We start from the raw sequence: 16,745 nt of genomic DNA, 5'->3' as shown, positions 1-16,745 counted from the left end.
TTCCCTGCAACTGCAGGAAGTGCTACACCTGCCCCTACACCTCCCCCCTCACCCCATCCCAGGCCCCAAGAAAACCTTCCACATCAAACAGACATTCACCTGCACATCTGCTAATGTGGTATACTGTATCCGCTGTTCCCGATGTGGCCTCCTCTACATCAGGGAAACCAAGCGGAGGCTTGGAGACCGCTTTGTGGAACACTACGTTCGGTTCATGACAAACGACTACATCTCCCAGTCACGAACCACTTCAACTCTCCCTCCCAATCCTTGGACGACATGTCCATCCTGGGCCTCCTGCAGTGCCACAACAATGCCGCCCGAAGGTTGCAGGAACAGCAACTCATATTTCGCTTGGGAACCCTGCATCCCAATGGTCTCAATGTGGACTTCACAAGCTTCAAAATCTCCCCACCCCTGACCTCATCCTGAAAGCAGCCCAGCTTGTCCCCGCCTCCTTGACCTGTCCGTCTTTTCTCCCACCCATCCGCTCCTCCCACCTCACTGACCAACCCCCATCCCCCACCTCCTACCTACCAGCCTCATCCCCGCCTGTCAGTCTTCCCTCAACTGACCAACCCCCATCCTAACTCCCCACCTACATTCACCTTTACTGGCTCTATCCCCACCTCCTTGACCTGTCCGTCCTCTATCCACCTTCTATCACCGCCTCCCCTTACCCCTCCCCCCCATTTCTGAAGAAGGGTCTAGGCCCGAAACGTCAGCCTTCCTGCTCCTCTGATACTGCTTGGCCTGCTGTGTTCATCCAGCTCTACACCTTGTTACCTCAGATACTCCAGCATCGGCAGTTCCTACTATCTCTCAGTATGGGAAGAGGCCATTCGGTCCCTCAAGCCTAACCCCCATTCAGTTAATGATGGTTAATTCATACCTTCACTCCATTTACGCATCTGAGTTGCATTCACGTTAATATTCCCTGCCTCACATCACACTCTCAATCTCAATTCTGTAATTCCCAAATGACCTCTAGCATCCCAAAGTTTGGTTTGTAGGAGATGAGAGCTGCAGTTGCAGACTGGCCCCCACTCCCACCTCCCACCGTGTGGTGTTCTTCCTCAAATCACTCTGTTTCTGGCCTAGCTGGATCTTTCACGTCTGCCCCATGGTTCCCACCGCCCTCTCTACAGCCCATTCGCGCCACCACCTACCCCCCCCCGACCCTCCACCCCTCATGGACCCCTGCCCAGCCCGTTTCTCTTCGTTGACCTTCATGAATAATTTATTTCCCTGTGACTGAAGTTATTTTTAAAAACCTTCCTTGAATGAACTCCCTTTGATTATATACTGAGCTTTAATGAACTACTGTCTCCCTGCCTTTCTCTGAGCAGCTGGAGCAAAAAGTGGTAGCGAGTGAAGTGTTCAAGGATAAAAAAGACAACTATCCCCAAAGTGTTCCCAAGCTGTTTGTCAACACCCGGATTGGTGAGTTACAGCATGGGTGGGGGGAGGGTGTGGCGTGAGGGGGTATGGGCACAGGGGGAGGGTGTGGTATGAGGGGGTGTGGGCACAGGGAGGGGGGTGGGACCGTGAGAGGGGCTGGGGTTCAGGGGGTGGCATGAGGGACTGGGGACAAGATGAGATGTTAAGGCACGGGGAAGGGTGGTGTGAGGACATGGGGTGTGTCGTGATGAAGGAGGGGCTCGTAAGGAGAGAGAGCTGAGATAATGAAGGAAAAGGGGATGCAAGTCAGGGGTGAGGCTGGTTGTCACTATTGCTCCCTGTTGACTTGGTGTGTTTCTCTTTCAGCTACAAGTGAGCTCAACAGCAAAGTGCTACAACTTATACAAAGTGAAAATATCAAGGTGAGTAATCACTGACCGTCTGCTGTTGAGGTTGGACTGAGAGACTGTCGTTTGACAGCAGGACAGGAACAGAAGCTTGAGATAGTGTTAGACAACGGGAAGGAAATTGTCATCAAGAGTCAATGAATGGGAGAAGCTTGTTCTGTTACAGAAAACAGGATTTTATCAAATGCAAATTGTTAACCTCCAGTTGTGGCTATCTATTAGAAACTTTCTGCTGGAAATCAGGCAGCATCTCATCACATCAAGGATGATTCAAATCTCAAACTGTTCTGAAGACTGAGGGGCACTGTGTAAAATGGAGAGTGCATGTTGTTGTTTAGTAAGAGAGTGAAGAATTCAGGAGGAAAATCATGATCAGATGCAGATCAACCATCATCTATTCAGAGCAGGCTTGAAGGGTAAAAGACCTTCCCATGTTCCTAGCTCTGGTTAATCGTAGATTGCAAATCAATAGAAATAATGTTGTTCTGCAGGAACAATGACAACAAGGGAAGAAAAACTGAGGGAGATTGAAGCATGCTGTGCGTGTAAATAGTGCCTCAGCTGTTTCAAGATGCACTGTAACCAATTAAATACTTTTGAAGTGTGCTTATTGCAGTAATGTTGTAGCTAACTTGTACACAGCAATGTAACAATAGCGGGTTTGTGTGGGTTTTAGTGATGCTCGATATGAGCTAAATATCGACCCCAGAACTTATAGGTGGGAGTCTGTGACAGCAGATCATTTCCATCCACCTGAGAGGGTTGTTGGAGCCTCTATTTAAACACTTCACTTGAAAGACAGCACCTCCAACAGTGCAGGACTCCCTCAGTACAGCACTGGGTGGTCAACCTTACATTTCCCTTCAGGTCCAGGGTTTAAACCTAAAACCTTGTTGCACAGTCAGCACACAGGAAGGAAGGGCCATCTGTTAATTCGTTCATGAGAAGGGGGCTTCGTTGGCTGGTTGGCATTTGTTGCCTGCCCCTAGTTGCCCCTGAGAAGGTGGGAGTGAGCTGCCTTCCGGAACCACAACAGCCCATGTGACCCATAATACTCTAAGGGAGGAAATTCCACGATTTTGACCCAGCGATAGTGAAGGAATGGTGATGTATTTTCAAGTCAGGATGAGTGGCTTGGAGGGGAACTTATAGGTGATGGTGTTCCCATGTATTTGCTGCTTTTGCCCTCCAGAGATGGTAGAGGTTGTGGATTTGGAAGGTGCTGCCTGAGGTTCTTTGGTGAATTTCTACAGTGCATCTTTGTAGATAGTACACACTGCTGTAACTGAGTGTCGGTGGTGGAGGGAGTGGATGTGGTGCCAAATTAAGCAGGCTGCTTTGCCCAAGATGGTGTCGAGCTTCTTCATCCAGGCAAGCGGGGAGTATTCCATCAGACTTGTAGATGGTGGACAGGCTTTGGGGAGTCAGGAGGTGAGTTACTCGCTGCAGTATAACTAGCCTCTGACTGACTCTTGTAGTCATTGTGCTTATGTGGTGAGTCCAGTTGAGTTTCTGGTCAATGGCAAAGCCCAGGATGTTTATAGTGAGGGATTCAGTGATAGTAACATCATTGAATGTAAAGGGGTGATGATTAGATTGTCTCTTTTTGGAGATGGTAATAGTTTGGCATTTGGGAGTGGACTTCTCGGGAAACCTTGAATCGAATCAACAAAACCTGCCAAAGGAGATCATCTTGTGATGAATAAGAGAACTGTGGATTTGGACAAAAGTGACTCTGTTACTTGCTATTTGGCAGCCCAAGCCTGAATCTCGTTGCATTTGAGCACAGATTGCTTCAGTATCAGAGAAGTTAGGAATGGTGCTGAACATTGTGCAATCATCAGCAAAATTAGAAACATCTCCACTTCTGACTTTATCACAAGTTGTGACTTGTGACAATTTGGAATGCACTGTGAAATCTTTTCAAAGAAAAATAACAGAAGTGAACTGGATAAATACTTGAAAATAACTCTATAGGACTACGAAAGTACATGGAACCCAGCAGAGATTTGAGGGGCTGAATAGCCTTCACCTATGCAGTAAGGTAGAGGGCAGGGGAGACCATTCACAGCCAGAAGGTGTGGGTTAGCTATGGTGAAGCTGCACTGTTTCCTTAGCTGGGCTGGTGAGCCCTGGGACAGGACACTGGAGTGGGGAGTGGCTGGTCAAATTTACATATAACATGCACGTTAGCAGTAGGCAGCCCTTTTGACTCCTAGAACCTGCTCTACCATTCAAGGAATTCTTGGTTTATCTGTTTGTGATTTGAATTCTGCATTCCCATCTACCCCCAATTTTCAGTCTGGATTATTCCCCGACCCTTGCACATGCACATGCGTGTATACCCCACCTCCCCTCACCTTTCACCCCGATGGTGTGCACTCTCTCTCCTGCTCACTCTGAGTAAGGCCTGGTGTGTTTTCTTGCAGTACGCTGTCGCCGTGACAAAGTACGATCGGAATGGCTACAGGCCGAGAGCGCGGCAGTTGTTGGTCACTCCAGACAGTGCCTTGATCATGGAAGAAGCCAAACTCAAACAGAAGATTGACTACATCGACCTGAGTGGTATGGTGGGGGGGATGTGGGTTGGGGTTGGGGGTGTTGGGTGGTATCTGGGAGTGTGTGGGAGTGAGCAGCAAAGTGGGAGATGAGATGATTGGCAGGAAAGAAGGGGCCTGCGCAACGTTTCCTCATCCAGGTGCCATTTTGAATGAGCCTTCTCTGAGCTGCCTGTAGTACAGTTTCTCCTTTCACAAGTAAGGAAACCAATCCTGTACACAGTGCTCCAGATGTAGTACATCATCCCAAGTTTCCCCTTTCAATAAAGAACCATATTCCATTCACCTTCCTTATCACTTCCTGTCCCTATAGACTAACTTTCCATGATTAATGTCCTAGGACACCCAGATCCCTCTGTATCACCAAGTTCTACAGCCTCTCTCTCTCTTTGCATTGAAATAATACACTGCTTTTGTATTCCTCCCGCCAAAGAGAACAAGTTCACATTTTCCCACATTGTACTTCATCTGATGGGCTTTTGCCCCCCAACTCACTCAACCTATCTACAGTCTGTTGCAGACTTATTTTGTCCTCTTCGTAATTTAATCTCCAATCTTTGTGTATTGAGTAAGTTTAGCAACCACATGTTCAGTCCCTTCGTCCACGTCATTGATAAAGATTGTAAATAGCTGAGGCCCCAGCACTGATCTCTGTGACACGGTGTTAGCCTGTACACTGAGTTCATGTTTTGTGTAGTAATCTTTGATATGGCACCTTATCAAATACCTTTTGGAATTTGAAATGCAGCACACACACTGTTACTTGTTTTGTTATTATTTTGCTTCTACTTATTACTCCCTCAAAGAACTTCATAAATTTAGTCAAACATGATTCCTTTCACCGTGCCATATTGACTGTGTTTGATTGCATCAGGATTTTCAAAGTGTCCCACTAGATCCCAGTTATTAACAGTTCCCAACATTTCCCCGAATGACAGATGTTAGCCTTACTGGCCTGGAGTTTTGTTTTGTCTTCCTCCTTTCTTGTAAAGAGGTGTTACATTCTCTCTTTTTCCAGTCTGATGAATCTTGAAGTTTGGATGATCTCTATGATCTCAGCTTTACCTTCTTAGACTCTAGAATGAAGTTTATGAGCTCCTAGGGAGTTGTCAGATTTCAGTTCTAATAGTTATCTTCCTACCATTTCTTGGTGATTATAATTGATTTAAGTTCCTCACTCCTTCCACCTCTGGCTTTACAACTATTTTTTGGATACAAATGGTCATTTGGGGCAGCATGGTCATTCAGTGGTTAGCACTGCTCCCTCACAGCGCCAGGCACCTGGATTTAATCCCACCCTTGGGTGACTGTCTGTGTGGAGTTTGCACATTCACCCCGTGTCTGCGTGGGTTTCCTCCAGGTGCCCTGGTTTCCTCCCACAGTCCATAGATGTGCAGGTTAGGTGGATTGGCCATGGGCAGTGTGAGTTTACAGGGATAGGGTAGGCAGGTAGGTCTGGTTGGGATGCTCTTTGGTGGGTCAGTGCAGACTCAGTGGGCTGAATGGCCTCTATTAGCTCTGTAGGAATTCAATCATTTGGTAGTATTGAACTTGTATATCACTGCGAAGTCTGACCTTGAACAACCACAACTTCTGTAGCTCCTTTCTTTAATATCCCAAGCAGCAACTCATAAGCTCCAGAACATATGACCTTAAGCCCCAGTAGTTTCTCCAGTACTTCTTCCCTGGTGAGATTGGTTGTATCTGTTTCCTCCACCTTGGCCCCTCCACCTTTTCATTATTTGGTCTTGTTGGAATACTATTAATGAATTCTCCATCTGAAGACCAATCTAAAGTATTTATTCAACTCCTCTACCAATTCTTGATTCCTCATTATTATTTCCCCAATCTCATTCTATAAGGGCCTATGTTCACACTGGTGCCTCTTTATTTATTTGCAGAAGCTTTTGCTGTCTATTTTTACATGCAAATTTACCCCCATCGCTTATTTTCTCCCTCTTTATATTTTTTTGGTCACCTTTTCTAAACCACTGGCTTACCACTAATCTTTGCCACATTACATGTGTTCATTTTTCTTTCAGTCAAAGTTGCTATCCTTAACTTGACTGGTTAACCATGGTTGGTTTATCTCCTTCCTAGAATTGTTCACCTTCACTGGATTACATCTTTACTGCAAGTCATGAGTATTTTCTTATGTCTTCCATTGTTCCTCACTGTCTCTGCTGTTAAACTCTTTTCCCAGTCTACTCCAACCAGCTGTGCCCCTGAATCCTTTGTAAATTTCTCTCTCTCAACTTGAATGCGAAATTCGACCAGGTTATCGTCACTGTTTCCTGGAGGATCATTTACTGCAACAGCATTTATTAAGCTGATCTCGTTACACATTACCAGATCCAAAATAGCCTCATCCTTAGTTAGATCCACAAAAATTGTACTGGGAAACTGTCCCAAATATACTCTGAATTCTGTCTTGTGGCTATCTCTGCCAATTTGATTTTCCCAATTTACATGAAGATTAAAATCATCTGTGATTAACATACGGCCATTTTCACATGCCCTTGTTATCTCCTGATTTATTCTGTCTCCTATTGTAAAGCTCCTTTTCGGGGGCTCTATAGAATACTCCCACCAATGTCTTCTTTCCTTGGTGATTTCTTGCCTCCATCCATATGGATTTTTATAATCCCCCAATCCATGATCGCTTTTTACTATTGTACCTTTTCCATCCTGTACTAACAATGGTACCCCACCACCCGTTACATCCTACCTGTTCTTGCAAAAAGTCACATACCCCTGAATATGTAGTTCCCATCTTTGATCTCCTTGTAAATCTGTCTCTGTAGTGGTGATAAGATCACACCGTTAACTTTTGTTTTCTGCCATTAATTTATTTCTTGTGTTTTGAAGTTGTTTGTTTGCTGTGTGCAGGAATATCGGTCAGCTCCCTGAGTGATGGGCTCTTTGTTCTCCATGTCCCCTGTGAAGATAACAAACAAAAGGTTTGTAGATAAATTCTTGTCGTTCTTTGCTCTGGCTCCAGGCAGACACTGTGTCAGCTGCTCTGACAGTTCACCGAACTGTGTAGGACATGTGGGAAAATGTGAAACTCATCCACATAGCCTCAGGTTCTTCACTCAGAAAGCCCCTTCTGTTAGTGATGTAGGACAATCCAAGTCAATCAGTAACACCCTGAATATCTGCTCAGTTGCCTGTTACTGCACATTTTCCTCACACACTACATTGTTATCACTTACACATTTAGTCCATCTGTGGTTAGCATGGCCACTCACCTCCAAATCAGAGAGCTGTATCTTCAAATCCCACTCCAGAGCATGGAGCTTAGAATGTAAACTGACTCTCGCAGAGCAGTGAGACAACCCTGCATTATTTAGTAAACTGTTTAACCAAAGACCGTCAAGGGTGAAGTTTCCCAGGACATTTTTTGAAAACGTCCAGCAGTCTCTATAGTAACCAATATTTATCCACAAACCAATATCATCACCCTGGTCATTTGCACATTGCTGGTTGTGGGATCTTGCTGCGTGCAAATTAGTAGCCATATTTCCGACGGTGAAACCATGTAACCTTAACTATTTACCTTGCTGCAAAATGCTGCACATCATTCTGAAGGTCCATAAGGCATAATAGTCCTTTACCTGGGAACTCATTTGATGCCATTGGCTCTGAATTTCAATGTGCTCTTCGCATACTGACCTTCTATTCCAATTCTAGTTTGCATTGCCTCACCATTAGTCCCACCTTGATATCTCTCTGCAGATTGTGTCCAACATCCGGAGCCTTAAGTTTCAGATTCCCTCCTGAACGTCTCCACTCTCTCTTCAAGACTGCGCTTAAAATTCTTCCTGCCCAGCCACCTCCTTGGGATTGTTCAGGGTCAAATGTGTTTGTTAACAGATTTGTGAAGTTCCTTGGGCCGGTTGGTCATGCTGAAGGTGCTATATAAATACAGCAGTGGGCTATCAGTCAGCAGAGTATCTACAGAAGATGATGAAATTATTTACATTTTGGATATCCTGAAACAACGGGGGGTCCACCGTGAAATGTCGATGATAAAATATCCTGAGCCAGTCACTGGTCTGTTCCTGACCTGTGTAGAAGTGAAATACTATGGTTGCTGGAAATCTGAAATAATAAAAATAAACAAGGCTGGAACTGTTCAGCTGATGTGGCAGTGTCTATGGAGAGAGACAGAGAAACCATTAACCTCTCAGACTATCAGAGTGGTTATCAATCTGAATCATGACCTCTGTCTCTCTGCTGATGCTGTCAATATTGAAGTTGATGATGTGTGTAATTTAGTCAGACAGCCAAAGTATTTCTTAAATTCCCTTTGGAACGTTGCTGTTGTATCTGCTGCCACCTCTCTGGCAGGCAGTGTGCTCCATGTCAAATACGTCTTTCTGTCAATCAGTTATCTTTCTGTCTTATGTTGAAGGGTGATGTTGTGTTGCGGAGTGACCATGTGATTGAGACATTGACAAAACTGGCCATGGCAGCTGATAAAGCAAACAGTATCAATATTAACCAGGGCAGGTAAGTGTTTGAGCCATGATGCAATTCCCCTCCCACTAGCAGGGAGCTACAAAAATGCACAGGCCCATCATTGCACTTTGTACAGCAGCCTTCTATACATTCTGATCTTTGCACTGAATACTGACTATAAAGGGACCCTTGTGAATGATTCGAGAACCATGTTAACTCATTCACAGTGCAGTCAGAGAGTCATGACTGAACAGTAGACAATGTGGCAGGAGCTTTCCACCACTGGACATGAAAGCACTGAATGGAGCGAGTGATTCAACAGGCAAAATGGTCTATTCCTGCTCTCATTTTCTATAGTATATCTAACCCTGTGCCGGGAGTGTTTGATGGGGACAGTGTAGAGAGGACTTTACTCTGTATCTCACCCTGTGCTGCCCCTGTCCTGGGAGTGTTTGATGGGGACAGTGGAGAGGGAACTTTACTCTATCTAACGCTGTGCTGTCCCTGTCCCGGGAGCGTTTGATGGGGACAGTGCAGTGCATCATTCACTGCTGCATCATAAAGTGGTTGGTTTCTCTACAGTTTGGTCAGAAGTGCTGAATGCTGGGCAAAGGGATGTTTGATTTTGTTGGAAGCCACCATCTCTGGTGGGAGTAAACCTTTTGCACAGGCTGAGAGTTTGGGATGATCTGAGCTCCAATGCCCCATCCCTGCCACAGGCCAGTAACTGCATACACTCACTCCTCTCTCTCGGGGATTGGGTTAATGAATGTTGATTGGATCCAGGGAGCTGCGAGTGTCTGGGCATTATGCCCTGAGTTCTGGAATCCTCACAGTGAGCTGGGGAATGCATTTTGCCAAATGATGTGTTTTCACTTTTTTTTCAGCATAAAGTTCACGATCAAGCATGGGAAAGAAGGCATCATTGATTTCACATCAGGATCAGAACTGATCATTTCAAAATCAAAGAATGGACACCTGTCTGTGGTAAGATTCACTTAGAAATGTTCAGTTACAGCTGGTGTCCTTGTAAATTCTCACATCAATTACCTGTTACCAAAGGCCATTGACATTGATAGTGTGTCTCTCTCAGTAAAACATCCACAAGCTGCTTTGCAGGAGAATATCAGACAGAACACAGCATCCACTCTGCAAGGGAGGCTTTAGGGTAAATAATGAAAAAGGCTCAGTCAAAGAGGCTATTTCTGACCAGTCACTCATTTCAATCCTCTTCAGAAATCATCTAAGTGATATGAGAGTGAAAGTGTCCTGTGTTTACTTTTAGTGAAGGTTGGCATCTCCCAATCAGTAAGCCAGTGGGTGGCCCATTGTTGCTGATGTTAGTGTTTGAAGAAGAGAGAAATGGAGGAATCGAAAGAGAATTCCAGAGTGTAGGACACAGGCAAATGTTGAAATTATTCAAACTGGGGCTACCCAGACCAACCTCAGTGCAGGGATCTCGAGGGCAAAAACAGAAGTTGCTGGAAAAGCTCAGCAGGTCTGGCAGCATCTGTGAAGAGAAATCAGAGTTAACGTTTCAGTCCAGTGACGGTTCCTCAGAACTGTTCTAAAGAAGTCACTGGACCCGAAACGTTAACTCTAATTTCTCTCCACGGATGCTGCTAGACCTGCTGAACTTTTCCTGCAATTTGTGCTTTAGTTTCTGATTTACAGCATCCACAGTTCCTTTGGTTTTTATTAGGTATCTCTAGGGGTTGAGAGAAGGCCACTGCTGGCACTCTGAGGCCCATGCTTCACTGTGGAGTGTCTGAACTCTGAGTGAATGGTGGGTGGAGGAGGAGGATCCAGAGAGGGGGAAGTTGAAGAGATCTGAAAATGAGGCTCTGACTTTTAAAAGTCTGTGTTTGCTGGCCAAGAAGTGAATTCAGTCATTGGAGGGGTGATAGGTCACCAGGACTCGCTGTGACTGAAGGCACCAACTCATGAACAACTCAACAGTTTGAAGTGGTGGATAATTGGAGGCCAGTCACAAGCAGCATTGAAGTATCATGTCTGAAAGGAATTGAATGCTATGTAAGTGTTTTTGGGGGGTAGAGAGGTGGAGGTCATAGGGCTGCTGGTAGGCTAAGGTGTTGGTGATGAGCCACCGAGCCCCTTCTCTGATCCCTGTTGAGACTAGGCCTGGCCTGCTCTGCTGGAGCCTCTGACGGTTGGCAGGCCCAAGGATGGAGTCAATGGCTGAGTGGGAAGCCCCTTTGGCCTGAGAGGAGAGTTTTTTTTTATTTACAGGTTAAATACTCTGCATTTTAAAACCAGAATCTGTAAAAAGAGAAGCCTCAGATGTTGTGTTTAAATCTGTTTAGTTGGTGCAGTAAAACAAAACCCGAGGTTCGAACCCCAAGAGGATTTTTCCGCTTCGCTGTTAATTAACTGCCAGCAAGTTAGGGCTTTCATTGACCCCCATGTCCCTGGCATGTAGGGGCATTGAAACAGCCCCTGCTCACCTCCAACAAGCTGGGCTGTCACTGACTGACTGCCAGTCAAAACTGAGCCACCAACAAACAGCGATCCCTGCTCTCCTATGATAGATTACTCTGTCAACAGGGAGGGTGGTCCAGCAGGCTCACAGTGATTAGCTCAGGTATTTTTGCTTTCCTATGTCCCAGTTCACCCCCCTGCCACCTTCCTTCCCCGCCCCCCCACCACTCCCAACCCTGGCCCTGGCCCCGGCCCCGGCCCCGCTTCCGCTTCCCTCCACCCCAACACACGCGCACACACACCTCATCCACCTCACTCACTTCCCTGCCATCGTCCTCTCCACACTCACTCACTCACTCACACACTCACTCTGTCTCGCTCTCTCGTTCGCTCTCTCTCTCTCTCTCTCTCTCTCTCTCTCTCTCCACCCATGTCCCCTGACCCCCACACCCCCAGATGGAAGTGCACGTAGGGGACACGTTTTGTAGATTCCTTTTGTGTCAGGTGACATAGTTTGGGAGGAGGGGGAAAGGGAATGTGTGATTACACAGAATTATTAAAGTGAAGTGTGTGCAAAGTGAGACACCTACAGTTCAGGGAGAGAATTCCCTGAAAATAAATGATAGAGCTAATTTTAAAAAAAGCCATTTATTAACGGGGGCTACAGTACAAGCAGCGGCAGAAATTTACCAAATATCCTTAGACAGCATCTTCCATCTAGAAGGACAAGGGCAGCAGATACATGAGAACACTGCCACCTGCAAGATCCCCCCCAAGCCACTCACCATCCGGACTTGGAAATATATCGTCGTTCCTTCACTGTCACTAGGTCAAAATCCTGGAATTCCTTCCCTAAGGACATTGTGGGTCAACCCACAGCACACGGACTGCAGTGGTTCAAGAAGGCATCTTTTCCCCCCCCCCCCCACCTTCTCAAGGGGCACTTAGGGATGAATAATAAATGCTGGCCCAGCCAGCAACACCCACATCTCATGTATAAATATTTTCCAAAATTCAACCCATTCAAAACCTTGCTTAGGTTCTTTGCTGTACTAAGCACGCTGACGGTGTCATCATGGAAGGAACATTGCACTAATGGACAGTGATGAGCATAGATTCCCAAGAATGATAAAGTCACCGTAGTCCCAGAGGGCCATAGGGCTTTAGAGAGAGCTGTATGGTGGCAGTTTAACCTGAGGATCACTGTAGCTCAGGTGAGGGGAGAGGTTGAGAAGGAGAATCCTTCATTGGTAATTTCAGCTGGTGTGGAAATTGAACCCACACTAAGCGTCACTCAGCATCACGAGCTAGCTATCCTGCCAACTGAGCTAGCTGCCCCCCCCCCCCCCTCACCAAATGAAGCTCGGGAATGAGCAGAGATCTGGGGTGTGATCACTGTTTTCACTTAAGCAAAAAAGACAATGGGGAATTTTGATAGAGTGAATAGGGAAAGGTCTATTTTCCTTGATTGGTGAATGTGTAACAAGTGGATATTCTTTAACAATATCACACAGAGAGTGAAAGAGAGAACTCTTCAAACACAGAGCATGTGGTTCAGACAACATTCTATCTTCTACAGGAAACCTGTCAAACGGTTAAAATGCCAGAAGATACAGCAATATTGGGAGAGCACTGGACAGTGGGATTAGTTTATGCTTATTCTAAATAAAACTGGTACTAACACAATGGCCCCAATGAGGTTCTGCATTGCAGTGTGATCTGAAAGGAAAGGACAGGGGGTCCCTGACTTACCAATGCTCACACTTATCAATGCGACTCCACGTGGGGGTGTGTCATAGAATTATAGAGTCCCTGCAGTGTGGAAACAGGCCATTTGGCCCAACAAGTCCACACTGACCCTCAGAGCATCCTACCCAGACCCACGCCCCTATCCTATCCCTATAACCCTGCATTTCTCATGGCCAGTCCACCTAGCCTGCACATCTTTGGACTGTGAGAGGAAACTGGAGCACCCGGAGGAAACCCACGCAGACACGGGGAGAATGTGCAAACTCCACACAGCCAGTCACCCAAGGGTGGAATTGAACCTGGTCCCTGGTGCTGTGACGCAGCTGTGCTAACCACTGAGCTGCCCTGCCCGGATTTTAACGATCTGGCACACACACACACTTGCTATACTTACAGACAGCTCTGCATTATGTTCCAACTTGTGTACAAATCAACTTTCGAACAGACTTGAGTGGAAATTGTTTGATTGCCTGTAGTTTGGATGATTGTGTGGGTCAGTGTGACGTGGGTGGGACAGATGTGGACCTGAGCCTGACCTCCTCTTGCTCTCTCTGTTTAGGTGGCTCCTCGACTGAACTCCAGATGATGCTGCCAGTGAGATCCAGTGACAGCCCATTGTACAGACAGATGGTTTGAAGGTGTGCACCAGTAACTGGCAGCATCTGTAATGAAAAAAGGAGCTTGTACATTTATCGGTGAGGCATTTGAATAGCCCACCTTGGCCTCAATTTTCTTACCTCCTTTACACTGCTTCCCTTGACTGCCAAAGCCTGTGCTTCCACAGCAGGAACTGAAGGATCCGAGTTATACTTTAATCACGCAAAAAAAATTGGAAGAAAATTTATATTAAAAGAATGGCTGTCATGATCAATGACCTGAGTGAGTTGAATCACACGACTGCCACAGTGCATGTGTGATATATAAAGCAATAGAATAGATATTGTCCACAGAAATTCCTTTGGTTCTAAATAGAAGCTTCTGATCCCATGAGCCCTCAGTAAGGGGAAGACCATGCTGAGGAATGCTTTCTTCAAGGTTAGAGGTTGCTGAAGAAATGAACCAAGTGATGATTTTTTAAATACAGATCCATTGTCTGGGGATGTTTCTTTGAGTCCTTCAAGCCATGAAGAGTTGATGATTTTTGCCTCCCCTGTCATTGTTTTAAAAAAAAAACAGCCAGTCCTTTGGCTGAAGCCACAGTTTTGCATTTGTTGCTGTAGAAACCTCTACAAATTACAGCAAGTATCCGTTTCACAAATCCATGTCCCGTTTTAGTGAAATTGTTGGTGGGCGATAACTGATGTTGTTTTATTTGTCACTTTCTTGACACAGTGCTGTTCAGGTCCAGCAAAATATATTAAAGGATAAATTCAGCAATTAGAAAGCAAACTGAAGTCAAAACAGGACTCAGACCAGGTCAGAAGATTTAACCTCCACCTGGTTTATGGGTTATATTTGGTAAATGAATATCTAACTCAGTGCCAGTCATACGGTTTCCAGTAATTGCCAGCTCTTTGTATAGTGAGACCTCAGCAAAGGATCAGCGTAGTGCTACAGATCTTCATTGCTTCTCCAAAGCAGAGTCTGTTGTTCCCTATTTACTATCTCATCTATGAATAGTCCGTTCTCCAGGTGTGTTCTGTAGCCAATCCACCAGTGCCCCCCACCCCACCTCCATGTTTGAAGCTGTATTCATTTTGAAGAAATGGTGAAAAATTGAATAACAGATGAACATGTGAATGAGTCTCTCAACAAGGTTTGGGAGGGGGTGGGAAATGTACGGAGCACATACAGTCAGTCTCAGGTAAGCAATTAGAGAGACTTGTTTGAGGGTATTCACTAACTCAGTCTTCCTTGTGAGTTGCTGAAGAGATGTCAAAATCAGCCAAGTACTGAGACGTGAAGTTGTGTAGGAAGGCGTGTAAACTGAGGTGCGGCTTTGGAAACGGGTTTCACTGTACAAAGCTGCCTGCTCCTGTGGTGGTTCTGGACAAGCTACAATCTCCAACATCCACCCAGCTCAGAGAAACACCTGTCAGCATCAGAGGTTAACAGAAACAGGAACAGAAATCTTCACTTCAACCCGTTGTGGAACAAGATGAGAATTTTAAAAGGAAATATACTTCAAAATTAATAAAAAGGTTGTAATAAGCTTTATATAGATGGATATTATGTGAAGCCATCTCATTTTCAATAAAAAGTCTCAATTTTTTGGTTTTTAATTTCTTTATCATAGGTTTATCACATCAATTTCTTTATCAACACTGGGAGAGCATGCATAGGGCTCTGACCACTTTCTTCTGACATCAGTCACTCCTGCTGCTTCTTTCTGTTACCTGTCCAACCCTTTCTCAGCCCCCAACTCTCCAGGCTACGGTTGACCTTGACTCATTGTCAGTGCTTTTCACTGATTCTGAATCGGACCAGGGACCTGGCTTGGTGAGATCCAGTGATTTGCTATTTATATTATTTATTCCCCCATTTCCTCTCTCTCTTTCAGAGATCTCTCTGCAGCCCAGTTTCTAAAGGGAATTGAACGAGGTGAAATCATTGTAGTACGCTTGAGCCCATTTGAGAAGGCAAAGGCTATTGTGCAATTCATGATCTCAATGTCCCTCTGTATTTTGCAAACAATTGGGTTTTTTTTTAAACCGCAGTCTCTGCTGTATTATGGAAACCGCCAAATCATGCACATCAAAGTCCCGAATGGATAGTTGTGCCAATGGCCAGAGTGACTGTTGTAAGATGAGAGAGAAATGGCCCAGGAGCCTGGGGAGCATCCCCCTGCTTCTCCTTGAAGTAGTAACCATGGAATGTTTAAACCTACCTCAGAATGCAGTTGTTGCCTTGATTTAAAAATGAAACTTAAAAAATGGCACCTCTGACAGTGCGGCGCTGCCTCAGCACTGACCCTGTGACAGTGTCACACTCAGTCTGTATGCTGACCCTGTCCTTGGAGTGTCTGTTGGGGACAGTGTCAAAGAACAGAATTTTCAAGTACAGAAGAGGCCATTTGACCCATTGTGTCTGTACAGGTTCCCGAAAGAGCTAACCAGCTAGTCCCACTCTCCAGCCCAATCTCCATAGCCCTGTTACTTCTTCATTTTCAAATATGTATCCGGCTCTCTCTTCAAACCTCCTATGGAATCCACCTCCACCATTCTCCCAGGCAGTACATTCCAAATCCTAACAACTCTGAGTAAAGAAGTTGCTCCTCATCTCACTCCTTGCTCCCTTGCTGACAATCTTAAGTTAGTTGCGACCCCTAGTTACTGACTTACTAACTAATGGAAACAGAATATCTTTCTTTATGCTGTCAAAATTGTTTATAATTTTGAACACCTTAGTATGTTCACCTCTTCATCTTGCTCCAAGGAAAATCAGCTCAATTTCTCCAAACTTTCCTTATATCTAAAATCCCTCATTCCTGGTATCATTCTAGTAAATCTCCTTTGAGCTTTCTCCGGTGCTTTAACGTCCTTCCTTAAATAAGCTGCCCAGAACTGAACACAATACTCCAAATGTACTCTGACCAATGATTTGTAGAGGTGTAGGATCATTTCCTTGCTTTTATACTCTGTGCCTCTATTTATAAACTCAAGGATCCTATAAGCTTTCTTAACTGTTTCAACTTGCCTGGCCACCTTTAGAGATTCTGATCTTGTATTCCCCTCAAAGTTGTACCATCAAGCCCATATTGACTCTCCATGTTCTTCTACCAAAATGC

The 16,745-nt window shown here is 45.3% G+C and overlaps 1 protein-coding gene across 4 annotated transcripts in view; it reads left to right on the top strand.

Annotated features, from left to right (window-relative positions):
• Positions 1-15,240, top strand: part of LOC109921683 (unconventional myosin-Ic) — a 120,623-nt gene extending 105,383 nt beyond the window's left edge. For all 4 annotated transcript variants that reach the window (XM_048612419.1, XM_048612420.1, XM_048612418.1 and 1 more), the window contains 7 exons: positions 1,350-1,443; positions 1,768-1,823; positions 4,238-4,373; positions 7,256-7,326; positions 8,784-8,881; positions 9,718-9,817; positions 13,578-15,240. In XM_048612419.1, the coding sequence (XP_048468376.1) occupies positions 1,350-1,443; positions 1,768-1,823; positions 4,238-4,373; positions 7,256-7,326; positions 8,784-8,881; positions 9,718-9,817; positions 13,578-13,604 (582 nt within the window). In that variant the 3' untranslated portion in view covers positions 13,605-15,240. The remainder of the gene's footprint in view (positions 1-1,349; positions 1,444-1,767; positions 1,824-4,237; positions 4,374-7,255; positions 7,327-8,783; positions 8,882-9,717; positions 9,818-13,577) is intronic.
• Positions 15,241-16,745: the final 1,505 nt, after the last annotated feature.

Source organism: Rhincodon typus, chromosome 26, assembly GCF_021869965.1.
Source record: "Rhincodon typus isolate 14 chromosome 26, sRhiTyp1.1, whole genome shotgun sequence".
Taxonomy (NCBI): Eukaryota; Metazoa; Chordata; class Chondrichthyes; order Orectolobiformes; family Rhincodontidae; genus Rhincodon; species Rhincodon typus.
The sequence above is the reverse complement of the archived record's forward strand: the minus strand, read 5'-3'. Positions and strand labels throughout refer to the sequence as shown.